Source organism: Ochotona princeps, chromosome 19 (assembly GCF_030435755.1).
Source record: "Ochotona princeps isolate mOchPri1 chromosome 19, mOchPri1.hap1, whole genome shotgun sequence".
Lineage (NCBI taxonomy): Eukaryota > Metazoa > Chordata > Mammalia > Lagomorpha > Ochotonidae > Ochotona > Ochotona princeps.
Genome location: NC_080850.1, coordinates 34,957,701 through 34,983,709, shown reverse-complemented (window position 1 = coordinate 34,983,709; position 26,009 = coordinate 34,957,701). Strand labels below are relative to the sequence as shown.

The window sequence follows — 26,009 nt, the reverse complement described above, 5'->3', positions numbered from 1 at the left end:
AAACAGGGGCGCGGGCCAGAGAGCGGGTGTGCAAAGTGGGCGCAGAGGCCCTGGGGCCGCGCCCCGCGCTCTTCGGCTCGACTCTTGCATGGCGGGCGGTGAGGATAAGGGATAGGGGGGCAGGGCTGTTCGCCAGGACTGGGGGCTTCTCTAGGCACGGGAGCGGGGCAGAGGGCCTGGGGCTGCAGCTAAGCTCGGGGCTAGGGCGCTCTGCAACGAGCCCTCCCCTGCCTCCTGCTTAGTCCGCGCGGCCGCTGGGGCTCCAGAGCCTTACTGCGGCTCGCTCGTGGCCAGCTCGGCTGGGCTCCGGGCTCTGGTGCGAAGCGGGGGCGCCAAGCGCGAGCGCCCGATCCCGGGTTGGGCACCGTCATCCCCGGCTCAACGTCCGCTCCAACTCGGATCCGAATCGAGCTAAGGTGCGCTCGGCCCGGCCAGCTGGGAGGGGTTGTCTCGAGTTGTGCGCGGCCCGGGATCCCAGGCGTGTCGGAGTTCTGGCAACGTCCAGTTCGTTGTCACTCAGTCTGGGTCTAGCACGGCGCGCAGACGCGCGGGCTGCTGCGGCGGGTGTGCTCTCCGGGCTCCCGGGCCTCGGCGCTCGCTTCCCATGTTCCCCTCCACCGAGAGGGCCGCTGGGCCCCGTGGGAACGAACGCACTCCACCCGCGCGCCATCCCCAGGGAAATTGCAACTCATCCATATATATATATATATATATATATTTCTTATTTGCGGCGCATTCCTCCGGCTTTTTTTTTTTTGCTTCATTTCTTTGTGGAGGGTAGAGTGGGGTCCGGAAAAGCAAACACAAAACGAACCCAGAGGTGGGAAGGGGGAAGGGGCTGCGCGGGCTCGAGGTCCACAGGCGGTGGCCGTGGCCCCCGCGTGCGTTCTGCCCCGCCCCGCGTGGCCGGCCGGGCGGTCAGCTGTTGTACTGGCACGCGTTGAGGCCTGAGGCCGGGCCCTGCAGGCCGCCGTAGCCAAACGACGAGTGCTGTTTGGACTTGAGCCGCAGGCTGGCCAGACTCGAGTTGCACGTGTCCCGGTAGACGCTGTAGGGCGAGGCGGGGGTGCCGTACGGACAGGCGCCGGGGGACATGGCCGAGTTGAGCGAGGAGCCGGTGAGGTTGTTGATGTTGTTGAGACCCGAGTTGGGCATGCCGGGCACGGCGCCGGGGCCCATGCTGGACGGCATGGTCATGGAGGAGATGGAGCTGGGAGCCGAGAACATGGACTGCGACGATAGCGGGCTCATGGAGTTGAAGAACGTGAAGCTCTTGGTGGAGAGCGGCGCGGGCGCCAGGCTCTTGGCCGCCCAGTTGTTGTAGGAGTAGCCGGCCGCGTACACGTCCTCGTAGGGCTGCACCAGGCCACTGAACTGCGGCACATAGCCGCCCTTGCACAGGTCCAGCTGCTGGTTGCGCTCGCGCTTCCGCCACTTGGCCCTCCGGTTCTTGAACCAGACCTGGGGTGGGGAAAAGGGGGGAGCGTAAGAAGGGTCAGGGTCGGTGCGGGCGGGCGGGCAGGACCCCCTCACCCCTAGCCCGCTGCCGCCTGCCCTGCTCACCCGACGCATCTCCTTTCTTCCACCGATATTTCCGCCCCTGCCTTCTCGCCGTAATGGTCCCCTTCCTGTCCCCAGAAAATACTTGGTTTCCCCCTCCCTTTTCCGATCTTTATCCTCTTCCACAAATTAAATCCGTTCTCTTCCCCTAACAAGCCTTCTTTTTTAAAAAATTTCGTTTTGAACAAATACTGTTTCCTTTCTCGCTTCTCAAACTCCTCCACCTCCTGCCTTCTCCCTTAAACGGGTCCCAGTGTGTCTTCGGATATTTCATTCATTTTCTTCTCTCAAATACAAAAGGTATATATTTTTTTCTTACTAAAACCTACGGCTCTCCTCTGAGTAAAGCCGCCCGTTTCCATCTTGAAGGGCAAAATTCGATATTTTCGTTTCCCAGATGTTTATTTTCCTCCGGTCCGCAGGGCTATCAGAACCTCCTTCTTTGCCCTTAAGCAGTCTATTTTTGCTCTACCCCCATTTTTGATCCTTTTGATTCTTCTCCAAATATTTAGTTTACCCCCTTTCGTTCCAAATATCTGGCCTTCACTGTTTCTCTTAAATAGTTGATTCTTTCTTTTCACAAATACCTGATCTTTATGCTTCTCCTTTAAATATTTAATTTCTTTCCTACTGCCTAAATATATGCCAAATATGTTTCTTTGCAAATATTTAATTTCCTTTAGCTTCTTACTTATTTTGCTCTAATCCCGCCTCCCTGTTTTCTCTCACAGAATTTGGTGAAAACTCTCCCCCCCTCTTCTACTGACTTCTTGGTTACCCACATCCTCACCTATCCTAGCTGCCCACCCCATGGTCCTGGCTCTCCTGTACTCTCTGCGACTCCCACCCGGCAGGATCCCGACCCTAGCCCCAGCTCCCCGCCTGCCCATGGAGGGACTCCTGTAATGGGGGGGGGGGGTGTCTGTGGGCCAGCCCCAGGCTCCTGGGAATCTGGGGCGATCTGTGATCTGCGTCCAGGGGAGGAACAGTTTTAAACTATTCTCTTCCTGTTCTGGCATTTCCTGGGAACCCAAAGGGTAGGAAGGGGGAGGCCTGGAGGGCCACTAGGGCCAGCTCCCCACCTGACCTAGAACAGGCGCGGGCATAGGGTCCCGCAGCAGATGGGTCCAATGTTGGCGGAGGGGGGGCGGAGGAGGTGACGCGGGCGAAGGCTGTCCCGATGGTGGAGACTTGGGGTGCAGAATGGGACCCCTGTGCTGAGACTCTGAGCCCTGGCAACCTTCCCTTCACCTCTCCTAGGCTGCCGGCAGGACCTGCCTTTCCCTTTCGTTTTCGAGGGGAAGAGAGCAGCTCCCAACGGCAGAGTCCGTAGCTCCCGGCCTGGCTCAGGGTATCCCGCTCAGATCCCAATGGATCCTGACCCTACAGGGCATCCGAGGGTCCTACTGGGGCCTCAGTAAAGCAGGGGTGGTGGTGGTGGTGTCGGGAATTGGATAGAGGGGGTGGGAAGCCGCAGCCAGAGAGGGTGCGGGTGGCCTAGGTGCCAACGCGGATGCCTTGCTAAGAGTACACGTCCAGTGCGGCTCTCAGCTCTCCCAGACTGCCTCACCCGCACGCGCGGCTCGGTGAGGTTGGTCCACACGGCAATCTCCTCCCGCATACTCATGTCGGGGTAGCGGTTCCTCTGAAACGTGGCCTCCAGCTCCTGCAACTGCTGGCTGGTGAAGTGCGTGCGTTGCCGCCGCTGCTTCTTCTTCTTGGCAGGGTCCTCCGCGCCACCACAGCCAGCGCCGCTGGCACCGCTGTCCTCAGGCCCCTTAGGTTCACCGCCGCGCTCCTTCTCTGTAGCAGGCAGGATGGGGTGCGGGTCACCTCGGGCCGACGCACCGCGGTACCCGTTCCCGGCTCCACCGAAGTGCGGGCCACGGGTGCCCTTACCTCCCGCTAGGGGCCCTGCGAATTGCGCCCGGGAAGAGAGAGGTCCGGGTGGCCAGTAGGGCCAGCCACAGAGAGCAGGAGCGGCAGCTTTTGGACCCGGGTGCCTGGCGGGCAAGGCCCGCTCCTCGGCTCTCAGCCCTTGGGCCCTGCTGGCTTCTGTCAGCAGCCGGTGCTTGCACTTTTCTCCCGGAGGAAGGGGAGTGGTGGAGCTGGGGCAGGGGAGGGGGTGTCTCTGTGCGGACTGAGAGCAGATGATTCTTGCCCGAAAACCCGCAACCCGCAGGCGGCCGGACAGGAGTCTCCGGCACTGCCTGCTGCCGGGCGCGCTGCCGGCACTGACTGCGGGGCGCACCCGGCGGGTGGCTAGCGTTCGGGGCCTGGGCCTCCGCCCTAGAAAACCTGCTGCCCGGACAAACCCTGGGCGATTTAGAACTTTCTCGCCTTGGTTTCTTGGAAGCTCCGTGTAGGCACTGACACCGAAAGAAAAAGGAATTTTAAAATCCAAACACAGAAGCCCAGAAAAGCTCAGAGCTCTCTGCCTGAAATTTAACAGCCAAGAGTCGCAAATCCTCAAAAAAGAGACCGGTAGAGCAAAAGTGAACCAAGCAGCCAGCACCCTCCGGACCAACATATCCCTTAACTGCGCCCTGGGCAGACTCCGGCGCTCATTTCTTCAGGATTTGTTTTTGTAAATCAATGTAAAACCCCCGCTATAAAAGTAGATTTTTAACTCCGTTCCAATAACGCCCTCGTAGGGATCAATTTTTTTAAATTCCAGGGAAACACTGTAGTATGATCATTTGAATTCCCAGCATAACATTGCTTTAAGATGAATTTTAAGAAAAGTCCCAGAGAAATGCGCCATTTTGAATACATTTTTTAAAAATCTCACAAAGAATAATGTTGCAGGTTAAGTATTTTTAATTCCAGGAAAAAATGCACCTACAATATTCTTCCAAGATTGAAAAAAAAAACACCCCAAACCACGGATGCAATTAAAACCCTCACAGATTTGATTTAAAAAATCAGTCGATACTACGTATTTCTCTGGGCTTTAGGAAGTAAAGTCCAGCCGAGTCCCCTGCTTAAATCCTGACACAAAAGCCCGGTCCAGCGCGGACTGCATTTTAACCAAGCACGAGGATCCCTTTCAAAGAAACGACAGCACACTGCCACTCAAAACTCACGGGGTCTCACCCACGGCTGGGAATCAAGAAGCATGCGTAGCAGAAGCGCTCACCACCCGCACACCCTGGAGTTCGGAGCTTGGTGACGGCAAAGCCGAGGGGCTCAGGAGCGCCTGGAGACCAGCGCACCAAACTGGTCGGCAGCTCTTGGCCAGAAAAGCATCAGCGCGGAGAGAGTCCAGCCGAGCCGTACTGGCCGCTCGGCCTGGGGATCGCGGGCGGCAGCCGCACGCGTGGACCGGCTGGGATCCCTTACTCTGGGTTCGGCCGCACCCCTTGGTCCGAGCTCTTTTCCGCGGTGCTGCTCCCACCCCCCAGTCCTGGATTATCCTTCGCACCCGCCTTTTCTCGTTGGCTGCTCTGTCTCCTGTTTCTGTCCCTCTTCTGTCCCTCCGATCTGCAACTTTCTGCGTCAATCTGCAACTTTCTCTGGGCCCAAGCGCCTCCCCTGCGCCCCTTCGAGCAAACCACTCCCCAGGTCCTCGGCCCGATTCGATGAAGCTCAGTGCAACCCACCATCGCAGGCTGGTGCAACTGCCGGCCTCCCGCGTGCTAGCACCTTCCTATGTGTTCGTATAAATTTCCGCGTTCACGATCGGCTCGAGAAAGGGGGAAAAAGAAAGTTCCTAATGGTCCCGCGGTAGCACCGGGCCTGTTCCCTGCGCCCTGTGAACCTGGCCACTCCACGCGCCGCGCTTACCTGGCAGCTCGGTGTCAGACGATTCGCTGGCCGAGTTCTCGAGCGGCTCGCGGGGATCGGCGGTGCGGGCCAGGTGGAAGGCCGGCCCCAAGTCATGCGGTGGCGGTGGCGGCGGCGGCCGGAGTCCCTCCGGCAGCCGCTCCAAGCTCATGCCCCCCTTGAAGGCGTCCATGAAGGTGGGGACCGCGGCGGGTGCTCCAGGGGCCGGGGCTCGGTGCGCCCGGTCGCCCTGGCTGCCACCTGCGGGGAGGGACAAGAGTGCAGCGCCTAAGCGGCTGCCCCCAAGGGCTGCCCGGGCCCGCAGCGACGCCGTGCCCGCCCCATGGACCGCCAGGGACTGGCAGGGCCGGGCAGGCGGCGGCGGCTGCTTCTAGCGACCCGGCGGCTGGCTTTGCGCTCCGCTTCGTGCTCTCGCAGCTCGGGCCTCCACCGCCAGCCCGGCCCCGGCTCCGGCTCCCGATCCGGGGCCGGTTTCTAAGGCTCCGGACGGCTCCGACAGAGTCTGTCTTAAAGCGACAGTGCGCGCCTCCAGGTTCCGGCAGTCCCTGCGCCAGGGGTGGTGGGTGGGGTGGGTCCGGGTGGGAGGGGGCTGGGGAGGGAGGGCGCGAGCGAGCAAGCGGGCGAGGGCGCACGGGAGGAATCCAGCCCCGAGCCGGCCGGCTGCCGCGCCCTCCCAGCCTCCCGCGCCCTCCCTCCGCAGCCACCTTCCCGCCGCTCCCCGCCCCCCGCGGCCTCGCCGCGCCTCCCTCTCCTTCCCCGGTGACACACTGCTCTTTCCCTCCGCTGCACAAAAGAGACGCATCTGGCTCTGCGAGTCCTGCGCGGCTCGTGCCCATCTTGGGTTCCCCTCCCCTTCTCAGTCCCCCCCCCCTATAGTAACTTGTTCTGCACTGAGTCAGCTCCTGCCTGGGGTAGCTTCGAGGTCCCCAAGCCCCCGGCGGGAACAGTCCAGGATGGGCGCGTGTGCGCGCCGCCAAGGAGCCTGGGCAGCCTCCCCGTGGTGTCCCCGGCCAGGGGCCACCAGCCCCTCCTTCCCCGTCCCCTTCTCTGGGGAATCCAACCGGCTGAGTGACAGCCTGCGCTGTAATGGGTCCCCGGATGCTGCCTCCCAATTAGTTCGGACCCTCTCCCCTAAGGCTGCTTTTTGGGCCTCCCTCCCTGCGCCGCAGTCAATTTTCCGGGATTGGGATAGAAATGATGGCTTCTAATCAGATGAAACGTTTTCCTTTGGCTTTCCGCGGCCGCTGGCGAGTGTGGCGGGAGACCCCCAGGAGCCCAGCCAAGGCCTTTTCTACTGCCTCTGCACCTCGTTTTGCATCTCCCGGGACCTCTGCCCTTCTCTAGGGTGGCTTTAACCCGCGTCTAGAGCCTGCACTACAGCCGTCCAGGGTGTCGGCTGCCTGCTGTGCTCCCCACTCTGTCCGGTGCAGTGCGGTGGGGGGTGGGGGGGATAAGCAACAGCGCCAGGAACACTGGCTGGCAAAGGCAGCACCCTCTGTGTCTCACTCCTGTTGGGTGTCCTTGCGCCTCCGTGAAGTTTGTGGAAGGATTTCGTTCGACAATTGTTAACTGGCCCTCCAAGACCTGGGCGTCTTGAACAAACAGGCGACAGCATGGCCCTGACCTGCTCCTCTGACCACAGGTGGACCCTGGGCTGCCCTCTGCCCCTCACCTGCTGACCAGCTCGCCTAGCCTTAGCAGCCAGAGAGAGCAGCGCTGGGCAGGCCAGCTGCCCAGTGGACAGGCACCGCTTGCTTCTCCAGGCCTGGGACTCCGCGCATCCTCATCTCCTCCTGGGGTCTCTGGTTGTCACTGGACCGACTGTGGGTGCCCGCCTCTGGGCCACTGGGCAAACTCTTCCTTCAAGCCCTCCCCCTCTCCCCACCTTCATTAGAGGGAGGCACCCAGGCCCCAGGCTGAACTCCTGGGTGCAAGGGCAGCCAAGCAGGGTGCTGCTCCAGGCCTGGCCCACTGTGACCAGCGCCTGTGACCCTGGGAGGCTGGATCTGGGGCGGGGTTCTGAACCAGGGCACTTGCTACTTGGTGTGGGAACGCTCTTGTCATTTTCAGCAGAGAGTCCCTGGACCTGGTTAGGATGGGTACAGGGGAGAGGGCCGCTGTGGGATAGGGGGAGTGCAGTTCAAAGTTTGCCACCAGCTCCACCTTTGATTGCATTTCTAGGCTGAGTCTCCCTCCGCAGCAGATAGTTCCCATAACCAGGTATCAGGGAGTGCCCCTTCTCACACCATCCTCAGTCTAGAAAGAGCAGACCAGAGCAGTCCTGATGCAGGCAGGGCCCGGAATGTGTGCACACACTCTGTACTAAAAAATGTACACTTGTGTGCAGTTTGGTCTGAAAGCTGGCTGCTAGGAGGAAGCATGTCCTAAACCTGCTGAGGGTCAGGCCAGTGTGGGAAACACAGTGCATCTTGGGGCAGTAAGGCACAGAAATGAATGGTTGGGCCAGCAAGCATCCAGAGGGTGGGGGGTGGGGGGTCAAGTCCTCCCTGAAGAAGGAAGATTTTAATTCTGTAACTGCAATGCCAGCTACTGAGTCCCTTGTGGGCTGTGTCACTGTGGATACATTAAATGCAGTTAGTGAGCACCTGCTGTGTGCCCCTCTGAGCTAGAACCTCCCCCCCCACCAGAGCTCCAGGCAGGCAGAATGCTCTGTATTTGGAAATCTCAATGCCAATACCCGCTCATGTGGATGACCAAGCCCACTGTTCTTTGTGGATGAAGCCCTGCTGTGCCTGGTTGGACCCTTAGCCCTAGGGGCTGAGGCTAGTGGGGGCTGCCCTGGGGAGTCCATGCTGCTGGGCCTGGACAGCCTTGAAGGGACAAGGGACAAGGAAGTGGCTGGTGGTGGCTGTGGTCCCTCGGCTCCGCTGGGAAAGGACTTGGCCCATGCTTTCTTCCTCCTTAGCTAGGTCATCCTCCTGCTACCCTCTGTCCCAGTGCCAATAGGGTCTTCCTTTCTCTGTCTCTCTCTCTCTGTCTCTCTCTCTCTCTCTCTCTGTCTCTCTCTTTCCTTCTCCCTCCCTCCCCCCTCCCCACAGTGGGCAGAATAGAGGTGTACTGTGGCCCAGCTTTGCTGTGTGACTTTGGGTATGGCTTAACCTACAGTGTGCCTCAGTGGGAGTTTGTGCCTGTGCTTCAGGACAGGAAGGGAGGGGGCTTACTGGAACAGGACCCACGTGCATGCCCTATTCCTTATCTCTTTCCAGCCACAGGAAGTCAGCAAGGACTCTGTCACTTCCAGAAAAAGTTGGCATTTAGGGTCCAGAAAGGACTGAGCAGAAAAGTCAGGGAAGGCCCCTTCCCCCCCCCCGCCCCCGTGGGGGATTGGGAGTTGGGGTTGAAAGAGACACAGGGCCTGGTTCTGAAGCTGGGCTCTCAAAAGCCCCAGACCCAGGACACTATGCCTATGTGTGGTTCAGTGATTGAATTTGCGGAGGGTCACTGGAGAGGCTTCACAGGACATCCTGCCACCCACCCATGGGGGCACCCTTCTATAATCCTTACTCCCAGGACCAGGGGATTTTAGGAAAAAGGAAGGAATGTACCGTGGCCTGCCCCCAGGGCCATCCGTGGCTCTCCGGGACATTCCAGTCCTAAGCCTCTTAGGCCGTGGAGAAGTTCAAACTAGAAAACCCAGTTTTGGGAGTAGAGCGGAGACCACCTACCTCCTCCTGCCAGATCTAATGCCCCCTCCCCAATAAAAGCTCTCGTTTCAAGAATATGGGCAATTATGGGGACAGGGAGACACTAACCTCTGTGGACTCTTGTGTTCACCCAGGGCCCCAATCTGAGACTCCTTGCTCATTTTGGGGTGTGTGTGGGACATCCTGTCCTGAGAGGGCCAAGGTGCAATCCGACACGATGGCTGCTCTGGGGTACAGCCAGTGAGTGCTGGGAGCTACTGTCAGGGCCCTGGTATACCCCAAATCCACAGGCTCCTGGGAATGGCTGAGCTGAAGGAGAGAGAGGCCAGGAGGGTGGCAGCCACTGGTCACAGCACAGGGCACCAGCTTTCCCTGTCCTACAACCTCCTGGTCCCAACAGCTGCTCCCTGCGAGAAGGGCACTTGACCCGTCTCCTCCGGGATTAACACACACGGCCCCTGTGTGCGGGAGTCTGGATAGGATGGTCTGGTCCCAGTGGTGCGAACTCCCGGATGCCTAGCAGCTTAGGGCGCGAGGCTGGCCTGAGCTTTTGTGCTCTCAGAAAACCTCAGCGTCACCGTCACCCTACACCCTCCCCAGTAACTGGAGGGCAAAGTCGTTCGTTGCCCCCTGGCCCTGCTGGCTTTCAGAGCCCGCAGTATTGCCTTACTTCGCAAAGGGGACTCAGGTATTTTCAGACTCAGGAGTTTCCATTTGCTGCACTTTCCAACCACCCCCACCCCTCCGCCAACTCCAGGGTCCTGGGTGGCCACCACGGAATTGCTCTGGGGTTTTGGAGACCCCCGTTTGGAGAGGAGCAGCTGTGTATGGCGGCGGCGGGTAACTTGAGTCAACCAGCAAGCCCAGGAGAAGCCGCGGGAATGTCTTTATTAGACTTGGGAAAGGCATATTGGGGTTTTCAAAGGGGGAAAGACTAGCCCAACCCGAGCGACCCGTGCGACCTGAGTGGGCAACGGCAGGCCGCAGCGGGCTGGGCGCACGAACCCGCGTTGTGTTGGGGTCGGGTTCCTGGGCGAGGACAGCTGAACTCCCGCCGCTGGCTGCTGCTATTGTGCGACATTGCTGCCCAAACGAACAAACGAACGAATGAAGCGGTTTCGTTTAAGACAAATACCCTCTTGACGCGAAGTGACGGCCCCCAGTCCAGGGCCGCGCAGAGGGGCCAGCACTTCCACCGGTGCTGGGGCCCCCATTCCCGGGGGCAGCCTGCCTTTGCTCTCCGAGATCCAGCATCCCGCACCGCACCGCGGCAAGGGACTGTGAAGGACTCTAGGATCATGCCCGTCGCGGGCTGGGACCTGCGCGCCCCTGAGGCTGCTGCCCTCTTGGGGTGCTTAGGACTGAAGGTGCAAGGGGGACTCCTCGCTTAGGTGAGGAGGTCACTCGCTCCGGGTGACGCGGCCCCTCACCAGCGGTAGGAACTCTCTCCTTAGGCTGCATCGAGGGTGCCTGACCACCCGAGGCCATCTGCACCGCCAGCTGGACCTCGCGCTTGCTGGGAGCACTGAGCGCAGGACTCAGCCGCCACCTCCGTGCGCCCCTCCACTGCTGAGCTCCCCCCGCCCCCCCCCCCCCCCCCCGTGCCCCTCGACAAGCGTCTCTTACCCCACCCGGGCAATGCTGCGTCGGGGGCTCGTCGGCTCCGGGCTCGCCCGCCGCGGACTCCGGTGGCGCGGGGTTTGGCTCCGGCTGGGGCTCCAGATCCAGCGCTGTCTCCCGCTGTGCGCGCAGCTTTGGCCCAGGCTGCTTCACTACATCCCAGCGCGCAAGGTCGGGGCTGTCTCCTTTCGACCCACTCCTCCCGCCGCCGCCGCCGCCCGTCGCCTGCGGGGAAGGCGGGGACACAGGCTTGGGAGGCGGGAAGGGGGGAGGGGAAAGAGCTGGCCGGGACCGGCGGGGAGGGGGCGGGCACTGTCCCTTGGGCCAGGGGTCTTGGCCTCCCTCCTGGTGCAGGCAGAGGTCCGCACGGCTCGCGGCCAGGGCCGGAGTCCGGGGAGCGAGCCCCGGGACTGCGCGCGCGCTGGGAGAGGCCCGGCCTCAGGCGGACCCAGTGGCTGCCAGTCCCAGCGCGGCCCTGGCGCACTCTCTCCCGGGCTCAGTTTCCCACCTGGCACGTGAGGGGCTGGCTGGGCCCGACGTTGGTCTTGTTGCAGTTTGCCGGGGTCCTGCCAGGTGTCCGCAAAGCTGGGGTTTGGAGAGTCCACCTTTCTCCTCACTGCCCAACCTGCGGGGGGCAGCGGGCTTGCACGCTGCTGAGTGGGAGAGTTCGCAGCGCAGAGGCTCGCCAGGCCACCGCAGTTTGAGGACGGACCCCAGGCGTTCTCGGTGTACAACAGGGGTTCCGGTGAGCAGCAACGGCCCAGCCTGCCCTCTTTGGGGGATGCCTGCCTCAGGGCCTGGGCTGCGGAGAAGGGCGGGGGCAGTCCCCGAAGGCAGACACCTTCTGACGATTATTCCATTCTGGCCGGCCCACGAACCCAGAGGCTTCGACTCATGTGGCCACTAGGCCTGATTCTGGCTGGCGGCCACTGGGAGATGGACAGGACTGAGGTGGGCTGGGAACCTGCCCTGTTTATACCCTCGCATCCACCCGGTTCCCTCTAGAACCTCCTGGGAGAAACCAGTAGGCCGAACCTGCTCCCGTTCCAACCTCCCCTATCGGTCCCCAACTCCCAGCGCCCAAGCTGCGCCTGCGGCTGTGGGGGCTGTGAGATGGAGTTAGTGAGGCGGGCTGTGGCCTGTAGCTCTCAGGGAGCAGGGCGGCCGAGCTTTGCCTCAACCGGCCAAGGGCTCAAGGGCCGCGGCTCAGGCGCACGGTGCAGGGAGAGAGCAGCGAGGTGAGCGGGCATGAATGTTTCATGAGGTGCCGTCAGCCTCGGCGCCTCTCCGCCTTCTGGTGCTAGCCGACAGCTGCAGCCGGGAGGCCGTGGCCCCGCGCGCTGGACCCGACTTCCTGCTCCTCTGCGCCCGCAGGGCAGCCTGGCCCCAGAAGCCGAAACTCCTTCTCAGTCTCCCAAGTTGGAAGCTTGCCTGATGCCAGCTCGCCCGCCAAGGCCGCTGCACCCAGTTGTGCAGCTTCCTGAAAACCAGCAACAGTGGGAGTCACTTTTGGGTGGGAATGGAAGTTGGAGTTCCAGACATACAGGGTCGCAAGGGTTAAAAGACCAGTCCCCAGGCCAGCGACCTTGCCCTGGGGACTTGACAGGGTGGCTCCCCTGCAGTCTGCTGACCACCCTGCGCTGTGGGGACTCTAAACCCCCTTCTTTTACTGTCCGTCCACTCACCGGCTGTTCCACATGTAAAAGCAGGCTGGTGGAGGCTCTGCCCTGAGCTGCTAAGCCAGGTAACTTTTTTTTTTTTAAAAGATTTACTTATTTATTACAAAGTCAGGTATATAGAGAGGAGGAGAGACAGAGAGGAAGATCTTCCGTCCGATGATTCACTCCCCAAGTGAGCTGCAACGGGCCGGTGCACGCCGATCCGAAGCCGGAACCAGGAACCTCTTCCGGGTCCCAATGCGTTGGGCCGTCCTCGACTGCTTTCCCAGGCCACAAGCAGGGAGCTGGATGGGAAGTGGAGCTGCCGGGATTAGAACCGGCGCCCAAATGGGATCCTGGGGCGTTCAAGGCGAGGACTTTAGTTGCTAGGCCATGCCGCCGGGCCCTAAGCCAGGTAGCTTTTGACCTGAGGTTTGGGGGCATCTCTGGACTTAATGAATGCAGCCTCCAGTGCCTAGCATATTAGTAGTTTTCCAGACTGTGTTCCCACCTGGCTCTCTCTCTCTTTCTCTGCCTGCTCCTATACCTCCTGCTTCTAGCACTTGATGGCCAGAATTGGGGTCTTGTCTGTGTCTTGGACTAGCTGTTGTGAATTTGGGCAAGTCATATAGCTTCAGCCAGCCTTAGCATCCCCTTCTGTTAGTGTGTGAACAGGGGTTTCCCTTCTTGAGGAGCAGACAAGGAGAGGGAGAGGCTTGGCCCTGAGTGGACTGGGCTGAGGGGGAGGGGCACCTGCTAGGTGCCTTCCCTTCTGCCTCAGGGTGGCTGTGCAGGTGGGTCAGCTGGGAAAGGGCTCCTTTTCTGACTTAGTGGATTGGGAGACCTGGGCAAGCAGGACGTGACCAGGGAAGCCTGAAGTTCCTGATTAGGGCCAAGATAGACCTTGTGTGATCCTTTTGTATCTTCCAGAGAGAACATTAAGCAATTCCCCTTTAGGTTTTTGACCTCTTGGGTCACGTGCCTTTTTTTCTGGGATCAGGAGTTAGAGAGGGGAAAGTTGGGGTTGCCTCCTCCAGCAGGTCTGGGCACCTGAGGATGGGTTTGACTTTGAGCTTGCAGTAGCCTGACCACATGGGGTCAGCTGAATTGGGGGAAGCATTCACTTTCTCCTTCTTAGCTGACAGGTGTCCTCCAATAGGCATTTTTCTCATCTGTTTGGGCCAATATCTTCAGCAACACTGGTGTCGAAAACCCTTACAATTATTCAAGCAAGTGGAGTCCTTTCTCATTCTAGCTATTTAATTTTATTAGAATGGTAAATGTACAGAGAGAAGGAGAGACACAACTGGCTGCAACACCTGGAGCTAAGCAGATCTGAAGCCAAGAGCCTGGTATGCAGGGTCCCAAGGCTTTGGACCATTTTCTACTGCTTTCCCAGGACACCATCAGGCAGCTAAAGCAGAAGTGAAGCATCCAGGGTGTGAACCAGCACCTGTTTGGGTTACTGGCACTTGAAAGTGAAAGATTAGCCTGTTGAACCGCAGCGCTGGCCCCTCTGGCTATTGGAATGGAAATTTATGTAGTAACAGATTCAAATCTGTTGTCCTGAGCATTTTAAAGCTCCTTGAGCACGGGCTGAGCCTGTTTTGTCCACTGTAGGACCTTACCTAGAGTGAGCAAGGGGATTTACTTATGCTGATTGGCTGGGTACAGGCTGCACTCCTCTCCCTAGACAGTCACTCTGTGGGGAAGAGTGCTCAGGACTGTGGTGGGCCAGGGTCACAGACTACAGGGTCTTAGGGGTCCCCCCCATACAGAAGTGGGGAGGAAGCTGTATTTGTGGAAAGGGAGAGTGGGAGCTATCTGTAACAAGCTCTCTGTGGCAGGGGGCAGGTTGGTTTCTGAAGAAGCCCCTCCCCTGGAAGGTTCTGGACTGCTAGGATTGGAGGGGGCATGGGTGGCATGGGTGCTGATGCTATAGAAGGCCTCCCATCATCACGGAAAGCACTGACTTTGCTGGGAGGACCTGAAGCTCCCCCACGATGGATGCAGCACTCGCCTGCTGGGAGAGGTGGGGGTCTCTCAGACACTCTGGGGGAGCTATTGACTGCCTGAAGGGAGGGGTTCCTAATCATACCCCCCTATTTACCTATAAGAAGGAGGGATTTTGAAACCCTGAAAGCAGAGAGGGACCCCTAGTATCCAGAGAGCTAGTAATATATTTGAAAATTGTTTGATTGTATACTGGAGTTCCTGGCAGCTGAAGCCAAAAAGAGAAGCTGTGTAGGCAACACAGGAACATTTTTGTTATTGCTGCTGTGCTGTTGGTCTTGTTTACCATCTGTGTGCAGTGGTGACAAGAGCCCCCGCCTGGGACCCTCTTCAGCTGGCCTGCCTGGGGAGTACAAGTTTCAGTCAGAGACTGCTGCCTGCAATTGCAGAAGTGCAGAGATGGCCGGCTGCTGGCCTCTTGGATGGAACTGAGGGAGCTGACTTGGGCACAGCATAGCCCTGTTTGGAAATCAGTGCCAAAGAGGGCACCTGCGTTCTGGTGTTGGAAGGTTTGAGTGACAGACTGAGGAGGGATCTCCTGGAGCAGTGTCCCTCTTTCTTCCTCCCTCACCCTCGCAACCTGTCTCTAGGGAAACAGCATGTGTAAGGGCTCTGAGTTCAGACAAATGGGTATGCTTAATAAAATAGGCTCCAGGGAACAGGTGAGCATGGGGGAAGGGGAAGTTGGGACAGATCCCCTCGCCCACACCACCCTCCAGGAGGTAGGGGCTTCCAGTGGGATGGAAGCTGGTGCAGAGTGAGAACAGTGAGTGAGTGCTCCAGCTGGATTCACGTTTCAGTGGCAGGTGGATCTGAGCAGGTGAGAGGAGCAGTTACTGCAGTGTCCATCTGCCTATCAACCATTCACTGTGAGTCAGTGGGGCCACAGCCTGGCACTGGAAATGGGGAGGTGAGAGAGGTTGTGACCCCTGTCTTTCTGGAGCTGCTCCCTTGTGACCAGGGGCTCAGTTTATCCCCTATAGTCTCACTGTGTTCTTGCCTGGTCTGCCCCTGGTGCCCAGCATCCCTCCGGAAGTCTGCTTCCCATGTGGGGAGGAAGGATGTGCTTAGGGGGCTGAAGGACACAGCCAGTCCTGCAGACAGACAATTTGGGGGAGCTGGTGCAGTGAACAGCTCTGTGGGAAGCTTTTAAAATAATTACCCTGGCCGATGGCAGCTCATCAGCCCAAGTTGGAAATTCTGAATTGTTTTGTGACAATTGGAAACAGGATTGGAGACAAGGAGGGAGATACCCATGAAATATTCATGCTTTCTCAGAGTGGTGGGGCTACCCCCCTCTGCTGCTCCATCAGCCTGGGGAAGCTGACTGCACGGGACCTGTCTGTGCTGCTGGGTGAGGCTGTTTTGGGAATGTTGCCCCAGCACTTGTTGTCTCCCCAAGGCCCAGGGCAGGGGGTGGAGTGTAGACTGAGGGCTGTGGAGTTGCAGTGTGTATTCATGCACGGCCCCTGTTCTCGGTTCTCACTGCTGGTCAGGCTGGGTCCAGCCCCCTTGGCCCCGTGAGCCTCAGTCATCCCAGGTGTGTGCTGGCCTTCTGAGAACTTGAATTTGCTCCTTCAGTTGTCACAGCACATTGGTACTACAGAAGGGGCTCTAGTTCTCCCATCACTCATCCCTGCCCAGGACCAAAGTTTGGATCTTACGAGCTCTCCCAGAGCTCTAGGACTGTGGAATCTGACTGTCTGGACAAGCCCAAGACACAGCATGGCGCCGACTGCACTTGTGGAGCCTGGCACTGAGGGATGAGCTGGCAGTGGGGGCACCCACATTCCCCAGCCCTCCACCCTTAGTCACCCACGCCCAAATTCAGTCCTTACAGTGCCTTCTTCCTCCCTTCTTCAACACTTGCACCAACTGCTCGCCCCTTGGCATTGTCTGACCCCTGGACGTGGTGGGTTTCTTTCAGGACACAATGGTGGAGGAGCTGGACTCTGGTTCTGATTAGGTCTGTCCCCACTCTGTGTACCTGCAGGTAGGGCCTTGGGACTTCACAGAAAGGGGCTCCCCTGGAGCCTTAGGGGCCAAGCTTGTCTGTGCACAGAGCCCAGATCTCCGCTGAGAAGATAAACACAGCCAGGGGACGAGTCTTGACAAATGTTTGCCGAGTCCGCAGCAGACTTGGGAGTCAGGAGCAAGCTTGTTTGGCAGAACAAAGGGAAGAGCAGGGGCTGTCAGCAGGGAAGGAGGAGTGGCTGGGCCCTTGGCCTGCTGCTGCCAGAGCACGTTCGTCCCCTCCTGGGCTGAGCCTGGACCGTGAGCTAGGCAACCTTCCTAGCCCCGGTGCAGGTCATCTGTGGGCCTGAGCAGGCTGGGAGCTCAGTGTCACCTGCTCATCCCAACCTTCTGTTCCTGCGGCAGCCAGGAAGCATGGCGAAAGTCAACAGTGGTGGAGTTTGTGGGAGGCAGAGCCACTGTGTCCAACCCATGGGGCTTGGAACTTCAGAATCTGGATGTGCAAATCCAGTGTGCCAGGGTCCCAACACAGCCTTCTGCTGTGGGGATCGTGGTGCCTTCTCTCCCTGCCACCGTCCAGACAAATATGGCCGCCTACTTCTGCAGAGGAGGTTAGGGCAGCAGAGCAAAGGATCCTTTGTCTTTGGGCCTCAAGTGTCCTCAGCTGTAATGGGGGTTCCTCAGCTTCAGCTGCCCAGGTCCCTTTTCCTGTACATAGTTGTGCCAGGTGAGGAAGGGTGGGCCTGTAATCAAAGCAGGCTTCCTGGAGGAGGTGCCTCTTATATCGGGTCTCAGATGTCAACAGGATTTTCATCTGAGCCAATGGGGAGAGTGTAATGGAGAAAGGCTTCTGGCTTCTGCCTGTTGGCTCACACTTCTGTTTTGCTCTCCCCTTCCTGGTGGGCCTGCAGTGGTGCTGGCAGTGTGAGAAGGGAAAGGGTGAAGCCAGGGTGCCATGGCCCTCCCTCCTCGTGCTCGGTAGTGTCTTTTCACCTGCATAGCTGATACAAAATGTGTTGTGTTCAGTCTTCATTTCCCATCTTGATTTTTTTTAAGGTTTGTTTATTTATTTTGAAAAGCAGAATTACAGAGAGAAGGAGAAACAGAGGGAAGGAACTTTCAGCTGCTTGTTCACTTCCCAAAATGGCCACAAGGGCCAAAGCTGAGCCCATCCAGAGCCAGGAGCCTGGAGCTTCTTCTGAGTCTCATGGGGGTAGAGAGATCCAAGCACTTGGGCCATCTCTGCTGCTTTTCTAAGCCATAGCAGGGAGCTGGATGGGAAGTGGAACAGCTAGGATTATTATTTTATTTTATTTTTTTAGTTTTAAAGTAAGATTTATTAGAAAAGCTAAGAAAGGAGACTCCCGCCCTAGTGACGGGGGGGAGGGGGGGTTCTGAGATAGAAAAGAACAGCTAGGATTTTAACCTGTACCCATATAGGATGCTGATGCTGCAGGTGAAGGGGTGAAGGTTTAACCTACTACACTATGCACTGACCTGAGATTTATTTATTTATTTATTTATTTTAAAAAGGCATCGTGAGGGGCCAGCCCTAGGCATAGCAGGTTAAATCTCTACTTGTGGTGCTGGCATCCCATCTGGGCATTGATTCATGTCCTGGATGTTCCACTTCTGATCCAGCTGCCCGATTAGGGGCTGGGAGAGTAGTATGGCTCCTGGTTTTGGATCGAATAAGCTCTGGCTCTTGCAGCCATTTGGGGAATGAGCCAGTGAATGGAAAAACCTCTTTCTGTCTCTCCCTCTCTGTAACTCTGCATTTCAAATAAAAATAAAAGCCACCTTTCTAAAAAATAAGTCATTGTGAGCAGTTAAAGCTCTGCCAAGGCCTTTTGGGAGGAAGTAGGTATATGTAAATACATGTGGTGAAGTCCTGATCCATGACATTCGGAAGAGACCCATGTTGTATGGTCTCAGAATGGGGGAAGTGCCTGGCTTCTTGTCTGATATGTGCGTTTTGGTAGCAGCTTTATTTTTCGTGACCCCAAGCTGGAAACGCTCACCGTGTCTTGTGGGAGGTGAGCCATTAAACCCATGGCAGCCAATGCCAGTGCTGAAACATGACCGAGCACCGAGAGGGAATGGCTATGATGCTGCCCCACCCCAAAGGATGTGTTCTGGGTGATTTCATTGCAGGCCATCCTCAGAGTGAGCAGAAGTCACACACAGGTGCGTGGTTGTCAGAAGTCAGGCATGCTGGAGCAGGGAGGCCGTGACCATTCGGCGGCAGGGGGAGAGCTGGCTACAGAGTTCAGTAACATACATGTGACCAGGGCACAGACAAGCCCACACACCTTGCCAGTCTTGAGTTCTTGGCTTTGCTGAGAAGCAGCCTCTAGGGTACATGGGGTGAAAGATACACAAGGGCCTGGCTGTGTTGTCAAGGTAGCTTCTAGTGAGCCTACACTGCTTCAAAATAAATGGTTCACAAAGTTGAAATTGAAAAAGACTTGAGGGGGTCAGTTTTTCTCTTAGCACAACGGGAGCTGTTGGGGGACCCTTGGAAAGGCAGTGTCTTGGGGATGGAGGGTGATCAAGTATGCCTGGGGCAAGAAGGGAGAAACAGGTTGTACATCATCTGGAGCCCCCTCTCCCCACTCCACCCCTCTGAAGCAGCAGCCAGGGGAAGTTTCCCCCAGGATCTCTAGCTGGCTGCCCTGGAAGCTGAAAGCAGGCAGGTGCCAGGTGTCCCTACAACCTCCCGCCTTTGAGAGCTGTGAGGGGCTCAGAAGCAGGTGCTGCATCCAGGCCGAAGGCAGCCCTTGGGGAGTCCACTGTGCTGCTTGGGCACCTGTGGAGCAGCCTCATGGACAATTAAGCCCCAGAAGGCAGGCTCCCTGGTCACGCAGCTAGCAGCCCAGGAGACAGCAAAGGAGCATTCTGGCCGGAGTGGCTCACCTGCCTCCCTCGTCCAAAACAATCACCCTGCAAGTTGATGCCTTGATGCCACTGCTTGCTCCACATCTCCACCAGCATCAGGCACATGCAGCACTGGCTGGGGCTGTCCTGCCTGTGTTTCCTGTGCTTACGGACTGGTGACCCTACTTGCCCGGGATGCTGCTGGCTGTGTCTGCCTCCTCTCCAAGGGCTCCCTTGGGGACACCTTGCCAGCCCAGCAGGCTCTTCAGGCAGTAGAGAGTCCCCCTTCCTCTTTGGACAACTAGTACTCTTTTTTTTTTTTTTTTTAAGATTTTGTTTTAATTGGAAAGGCAGATTTGCAGAGAGGACATACAGAGAGATTTTCTGTTTGCTGGTTCATTCCCCAAGTGGCTGCATGGCTGCAGCTGAGCTGCAGAAACTTCCTCTGAGAGAGAGAGAGAGAGAGAGAGAAAGAGAGAGAATGAATCCCCAAAGGCCCTCCATGGCCAGGATTGGATCAGACTGAAAGTGGGAGCTGGGAATTGTGTTCCTTGTGCACGGCAAGGGTCCAACTATGAAACCATCCCCTGCTGCCTCTCAAGGTGTGATCAGGAGGAAGTGGAATCAGAGACAGAGCTTCTGGGACTCACATCCAGGCACCCTGACAGGACACATGTACAAAATGCCTGCTCTGCCTGCTCTGCCTTTTTAACACTGAGCAACCCTGGCAGGTTCAGGGAGTGGCAATGGCATAGCCCCAGCTTTGCCCCCACATGGGCATGACCCAGGGTCCCTGAAGAATGGTAAGTTTGTGCTGGGCGAGGACCCCAGAGACAGCCCAGTTCAGTGGGTTTGGGGATGCAGCGTCCTGATGGGTGCTGCCTGGCTGGTCTCCGGGCACCTCAGCCTGAAGTCCACCCACTTGTGTTTTTGTCTGTGTGTGGCATTAGTTCCTGCAGGGCTCCTGGGAGGCCCTGGGTCCGCACACTGATCACTGTGCCCAGGAGCCCGGCTGCCTGCCTACCTGCCTGCCTGTCTGCCTGACTGGGAAGGCCACAAGGGTTATCTCCACCGCCTGGCTCTGCTCATGGAGTTGCAGGGCCTGCCTTTGCCTTGGGTCTTGCTCACTCTATCCTTCCGGACCCTGATAAGGATACCCAAACACAGGGCCGTAAAGGCGGCCATAAAGACAGAGCAGAAACACTGGCGGTGCGGGGGACTTAGCAAAGCCCATTGGGGACGCCCGGCCAGGGCTCCCTACTTCAAGTTTATTTGTCCTCTTCTGCTTTCTCTCAGAGGGTGTCTCGTAAACAGCTAAGAGGGTCGTTTATAAATGTCTTCTGCCTTCTCTTCTCGGCACAGGCTCAGCCTCTTTGGTGCGGCGCTTCCTCCAGGTGGGGTGATGGCAAGAAGAAAGCCAGGACAGTGAGCAGGGTTGCTTTCGGCTGCTTTCCCCCAGGAGCTGGCGACGATGAGATGGGGAGCCCCGTGGTATCCCTCACCCCCAGATATGGTGAGGCTCCTAACAGTGAGTGATGGGGACATCCTTACCTGCCCCTCCCCAACCTGGTTCTGGCAACTTCCTGCGCAGGGGACTCCCTTCCCTTTGGTGCAGGGTCAGGGGTGTTGAGCTGACCTCTGGAGATGGGGCCCATGTCATAGCATCAGCCCAGTAGCATCTGAGCTGAAGGTGCTGCAGAGGGCCAGTCGCGTGTGAGTGTTGTATTGTATTATGATGGAATGCCCCAGGTAGGATGAGGGGCCCTTTCCAAAGGTCTCTGAGCCAATTAGAAGTAGAATCCAGATCATCAGGTTGGAAGATGCGCTGCTCTGTGGTCCAGTGGCAGGGGGCATGTGTTTCATGCTGTGGAGGGCCGTGGGGGTCCCCATGGGGTCTGTCACGGCGTTGGCCTTTTCTGTAAAGTATGTTGTCCCCTTTTCACAGACGTGAGTCTTGAGTGTGCACAGGTGGGGTGCGTGCCTAGAATGATACCACTTGCCTGGGGCCTGTGCCAGCTGGGACGCAGCTGTAGCCCCTCTTTGCTCTCCTATTCTTCAATTTACCTTGTTGAGTTTCATCTTGTTGGTTTGCGAAAAGGATCATGGGATATGGTTTTGGTAGAGGCTTCTGGCCTTGACTGCCTCACAGCCATGACGCAGAGCAGCAGAGTGAGGTCCTTCCCAGCCCACATCCCACTGCCTGGTAGGAGGCTGTGGGTTGGGTATGCCAAATGAGTGGCCTGGGGGCTCTGGGTACTGGCTGAGAGGGTGAGAGTATTCAGGCTAGGCGTGGGAGGGGCCTGGCTATGGGAATTCTCCCTGGCAGCAGCCCAGGGCTTAATGTGTGGTAGGCACTCAGGAAATGCAAATCATGCAAATCAGCAGCCCATGATTGCACCTGCTTGACCACAGTGAGCCTTGACCTTTGCTGTGTCACGCTAGTGAAAAAGCTGACGATGTACTGTTTCAGGTTTGATCCGGCAGGAGTGTTCCCACCGATGCTGCTGCTTCTCCTCCCAGAGTGATTCCTCAGCTTTGGGTTCTTGGTGTGTCCATCCGCCTCACCAGCTAGCTGGCCAGCAGGCTCTGGGACAGGCTGCTTTTCTGTACTGGCTGCATTTTCGCTTGCGAGAGTCCCCACCTTCCTGTGCCCGGCTTTGGTGGGTGAGTAATCCTTCTAGTCAGGTGGAGTGGGGCTTCCTGTCACTGGGGAGCAGGCAGGGGCTTCATGCTGGCAGGTGGCTTTGCTGGGGGTCGCACAGAGTTCTCTGTGGAGCCCTGCTGACCGTGCTGGTCTCAGCATGTCTTCTTTGGCTGTGTATCTTATTCCTTCCTTGTCAGATGCGTTGAGTGGTTAGGGAGGTGCCGGCTGCTGGGGTGGAGACCCTTGTGGGGCCCTGCGGGGGAGACCCTGCCTGGTGTCTGCCTGGTGCCTGTAATATATTTGAGTTATCTCTGCAGATGAGGCCTGATTTAGCAAACAGTCTAGAGTAAACCTCAGCCTGAAGACAAATACAATTGACACTGGGCTTGAGGGGTTCAAAGGTTATTGGCACAAAGCTGTCGGCTTTGTTTAGCCCAGGGGCTGTATTTATGATGGGCGATACAGCAGTGCCATCCATAACTTGCCAGAGAGGGAGGCAGACTGCGCACCGGAGACAGCCCCTGTTCACGCCATGCCTGGAGTTGAGTCTGTCTGCTGGTAAATGCAAAGGCAATTCCATTCTGGGCCCAGTCGCTTTATGGGTTGCTGGCTGAGGTCTGGTGTCATAATTTGGGTCATCTGTTAACCTTGCAAGGGGATGGATAGCCGCACTCAAGGAGATTGTTTCCTGGGTGTGTGCTAGCAGGGGCAGCTGGGGGCGAAGGACCTAGGGAGGAGAGGTCCTTGAGGGATGTTTGCAGGCCCTCATCAATGGGTTTCACTTTGACCCCTCATCGGAGGCTTGTGTACACACTGGCGCAGCAGTGGCTCGGCATCTCTGGGCCTGGGATTTGCCTGAGTGCCTGCGTCTGCCGGATGCTGTGACTGCATTGGAGGGAAAAAGAACTGTGGGCCAGCCCTGCACAGCAGAGAGGCATGTGGTCCATGGGCAGGTTTTATGGACGCTCAATGCCTTGGGAGAGAAATTATCCCAGGAATGAGCAAACTGTGGCTGCGAGGAGCCCCGGCCAGAGCTGGCCGAGGTATGTGGGGCGGCTCCCAAGGCTGGCCTGGGTTTGACTTTCTGGCACGCAGGAGGCAGTCGGTAACGGGGGCCTTACCGTATGCTTCTCTTGTGACTCACTCATTCCATGGCCTGGGATCCATCCTGAGAACATCATCCCAGATGCACACAGGGACACACACCCTGGGATGTCCACTGCAGCATTATTTACACTAGCACAGAGGAAGAGGAGGAAGCGGCTTCGGTGTATCAACCAGGAGGCATTTTTAGTGCTTTAATTACAGCATATTGATGGAGAAGAATGTTGTACACTGCTTCAAATTAAGTTAAATTAATTGCCATTAAAGTAGTTGCAGCATGTCTGAGGGTGGACACTCTGATTCTGAGTAGGAGAAGGAGTCATTTATAGATGGCTTGTAAAGTGTGCTTTTCATGAAGGAGAGAAACACGGCAGAACGTGTGTGTGAGATGAGCTCTGGTGACTGCATGGGACAGCTCTGTCCTTTTGCCACTTCACAAAATGTTGTAAATTGGTACTAGAGGGGTGTGCGAGGATACCCAAAAAGTTCATGGAAAAATAGAATGAAAAGTGTGAGTTGATTTGGCTGCTTCTCCTCCAAATTCTGAAATGCAGACATAACTTTTCCATGTTTATGAAAAAAATTTTTTTGCATCAAAATAAACCCATACTTTTAATTCCGTTCTCCCACAAACTTTTCTAAATACCTTCATAGGCCTTCTTAGTCTCAGGCATAATTATTAAATGGATAAACAGCAATGCAGGCCCAAGAGCTAGATGGTCGTTGCCCTTCTCGCAGCCTCCCTTCCCCTGGATATAAGAGGGGATGTCTGTTCTCCTTCAGCTTGAGTCCTGGGAGAGGGCAGGGATGACCTTCTGGGCAATGTGGGCAGCTGCCCATGATTGCTGTGTCCTGGCTGTCATGGGTCACCTAATTTTAGTGCCTCCTGGAGCAGCTGCCCTTGGTGTGGCTCCAGCTGCCAGGCAGACAGTCAGGGTGATGTGGGCAGCATCTATGCCAGGCTGGTGAGGTCAGAGCATGTCCAGGACTTGGTAGATAAGTCACAGAGCCATGAGGGGCATCTCCACCACACAGAATAGCTCAGCCTGCACTTGGAAAGAAATCCACCCACCAGCATGCCTGGACTGAGCGGATGGGCAGAAGGTATCTCTGGGGAGAGGAGTGAGGAGGAGTATGAAGGAGCCACAGGCTCTGAGTGCTACAGAGTGCGTTGGCTGCAATACCTGGAGCCAGCCTGCAATCTGGGGGCTTCCAATGCATGGCTTCAACCCGTCTTCCTGCCTAATTCCATCTGTCAGTTGGAGATATGAATGTTTCCTCCCAAAGGTCTTGGCTTATTCTGGTAGCAGGCAGCTATGGGTGTTATGTCCTTCAACAGGATAGCAGGGTGAGTATATATATATGTGGGGAAGGAGGTTCTCCAGGGATTTGAACTTTGAGAATGTCTCTCTTGGGAAGAAACATCCAAGGGCAGGTGGAGAGCATGGCTCAGCTGGTGAGGGGAGCTGGGGCCACCGTGGCCTCCTCCCTGGCTGCTTTGTGAGCGAGGTTGTCTGTGTACACATTCGCCTCTCACTAGATGCCCCCTGTCTGATGTGACCTGGTGGAGCCTGGGAATAAAGCTGAGACCCTGAGGGTGACATCCAAGGCCTTTCCCCAACTTGGTCTCAACCTTCCCTCCTGTGATTGTGTGCACACATGCCCTGCTCCGGCTCCTCCATGCTCTGTCCCCACTCTGTTCCAGAGCACACCCTTGGACTGGGACACCCTTCTGGCTTGGGCAGTCACCCTGTGGTTTACAGACTGGGCAAGACTTGCCTGGCAATCTTCCTGTTAAGCCCCCAACACTCAGCTGTTGCTTGGTTTCCCAGCTCGGGCCAACTCCATTTCCACAGATGCATCTTGTGTCTCATCCTCTCAGAATGATGTCAGCTTTGCCACTGGGCTTTGCTAGCCGTCCTGTGTTCCTGGCACAGGGCTTTCTTCTCTGCCAATAACAGTTGGGTATCATCACACGGAGAAGCATCTGTGGAAGATTCTTCCCCTCCTGGAGTTGTAAGGACATGGATTATGGCAGCAGACAGTGTCAGCTAATGCCATGTGCTAGGCTTTGTGCCTGGCACTTTCTATGCATTAAATTTTTTTTATTTCTTTGAACAATAAAATTAGATAAAGATGGATGAGGTCTTCTGCTGGTTTACTTCCCAGATGGCCAGGGCTGGGCTGGTCCGAAGCCAGGAGCCAGCATCTTCTTCCTGGTCTTCCATGTGGTTGCAGAGGCTCAAGCACTTGGGCCATCCTCTGCTGCTTTCCCAGGCATGTTAGCAGGGAGTGGAGTAGCTGGGTTGTGGAATTGGTGTCTATGTGGGATGCCAGAGCTATAGGCAGTGGTTTTATTTGTTGTGTTGTGCTGTCATGCTGGTCCCACTTTCCATGGTGCTGGTCTGTTTTCAGTGTAGTAATCCACTCATTTTTCCCTGCCCCAAGAGGCAGGTCAGTTGCCTGCTTATTATGCAGATGGGGAGACTGAGGCCAGCCTGTCCTTGGGGCTCACACAGCCAGTCAGCTAATGAACTGGGATTTCAGCCTGCATATCCAGACTCTCTGCTTGTGCCCTGTGCCTGCCTCCTGCCAGACACAGCGGTGACATTGACTCCCTGGTCAGTGGAAGGCAGCCTCACACCTTTGGGTCCTGGTGGCTATTGCCATTGCTGATGCCTGGATGGCAGGCTGGTGAAGGCCCTCCTGATTCTGTCCTGGTGATGCGGCAGGGTGTGCTTTCATGCCCCACCCATCCTCACCTGTGTGCAACTTACCTGCATCTCTGAAGCTAAATTGGCAGGTTGTTCCCCTGCTGGGTGCCAGAGGTATAGTGGTCCCTGTCCCAGTATGGCATGCTCCCATTGGTTGCTATGGTTTTCACCTTGGCTGCAACTCGGCAAACCTGGCACTGACCCAAGGGTGTGCCCACTTCTACCTCTGTTTACCTGGAGCCATGGGGCACTGCCTCACCTTCACTCTGTCTGGGACTCTGTGGAGTGGTGTCTGGACAGCCTGGTCAGGAACTCCAGCTACTGGCTTGGTGATGCACTCAGAGATGCTGGTCAAAACTGGGAGCTGCAATTGCTCCATGAGTACTTGGGAGGA

General features: G+C 57.1%; 1 protein-coding gene and 1 long non-coding RNA gene across 3 annotated transcripts in view; one reads left to right on the top strand and one right to left on the bottom strand.

Annotated features, from left to right (window-relative positions):
* Window positions 1–766: 766 nt before the first annotated feature.
* Window positions 767–10,770, bottom strand: PITX1 (paired like homeodomain 1). Its single transcript, XM_058677750.1, has 4 exons — window positions 10,638–10,770; window positions 5,347–5,586; window positions 3,131–3,363; window positions 767–1,461 (listed from the first exon to the last, which is right to left on the bottom strand). Exons 2-4 carry the CDS (start codon window positions 5,516–5,518, stop codon window positions 919–921), a joined length of 948 nt encoding a protein of 315 aa, XP_058533733.1. The 5' UTR covers window positions 5,519–5,586; window positions 10,638–10,770; the 3' UTR covers window positions 767–918.
* A 482-nt stretch (window positions 10,771–11,252) lies between these two features.
* LOC131482662 (uncharacterized) overlaps window positions 11,253–26,009 on the top strand; it is a 170,955-nt gene continuing 156,198 nt past the window's right edge. Inside the window, exons 1-2 of one of the 2 annotated variants that reach the window (XR_009247205.1) lie at window positions 11,253–11,376; window positions 20,516–20,666. This is a non-coding gene — a long non-coding RNA (uncharacterized LOC131482662). Of the gene's footprint in view, window positions 11,377–20,515; window positions 20,682–26,009 lie in introns of both variants that reach the window. The other variant, XR_009247206.1, reaches the window with a different exon arrangement.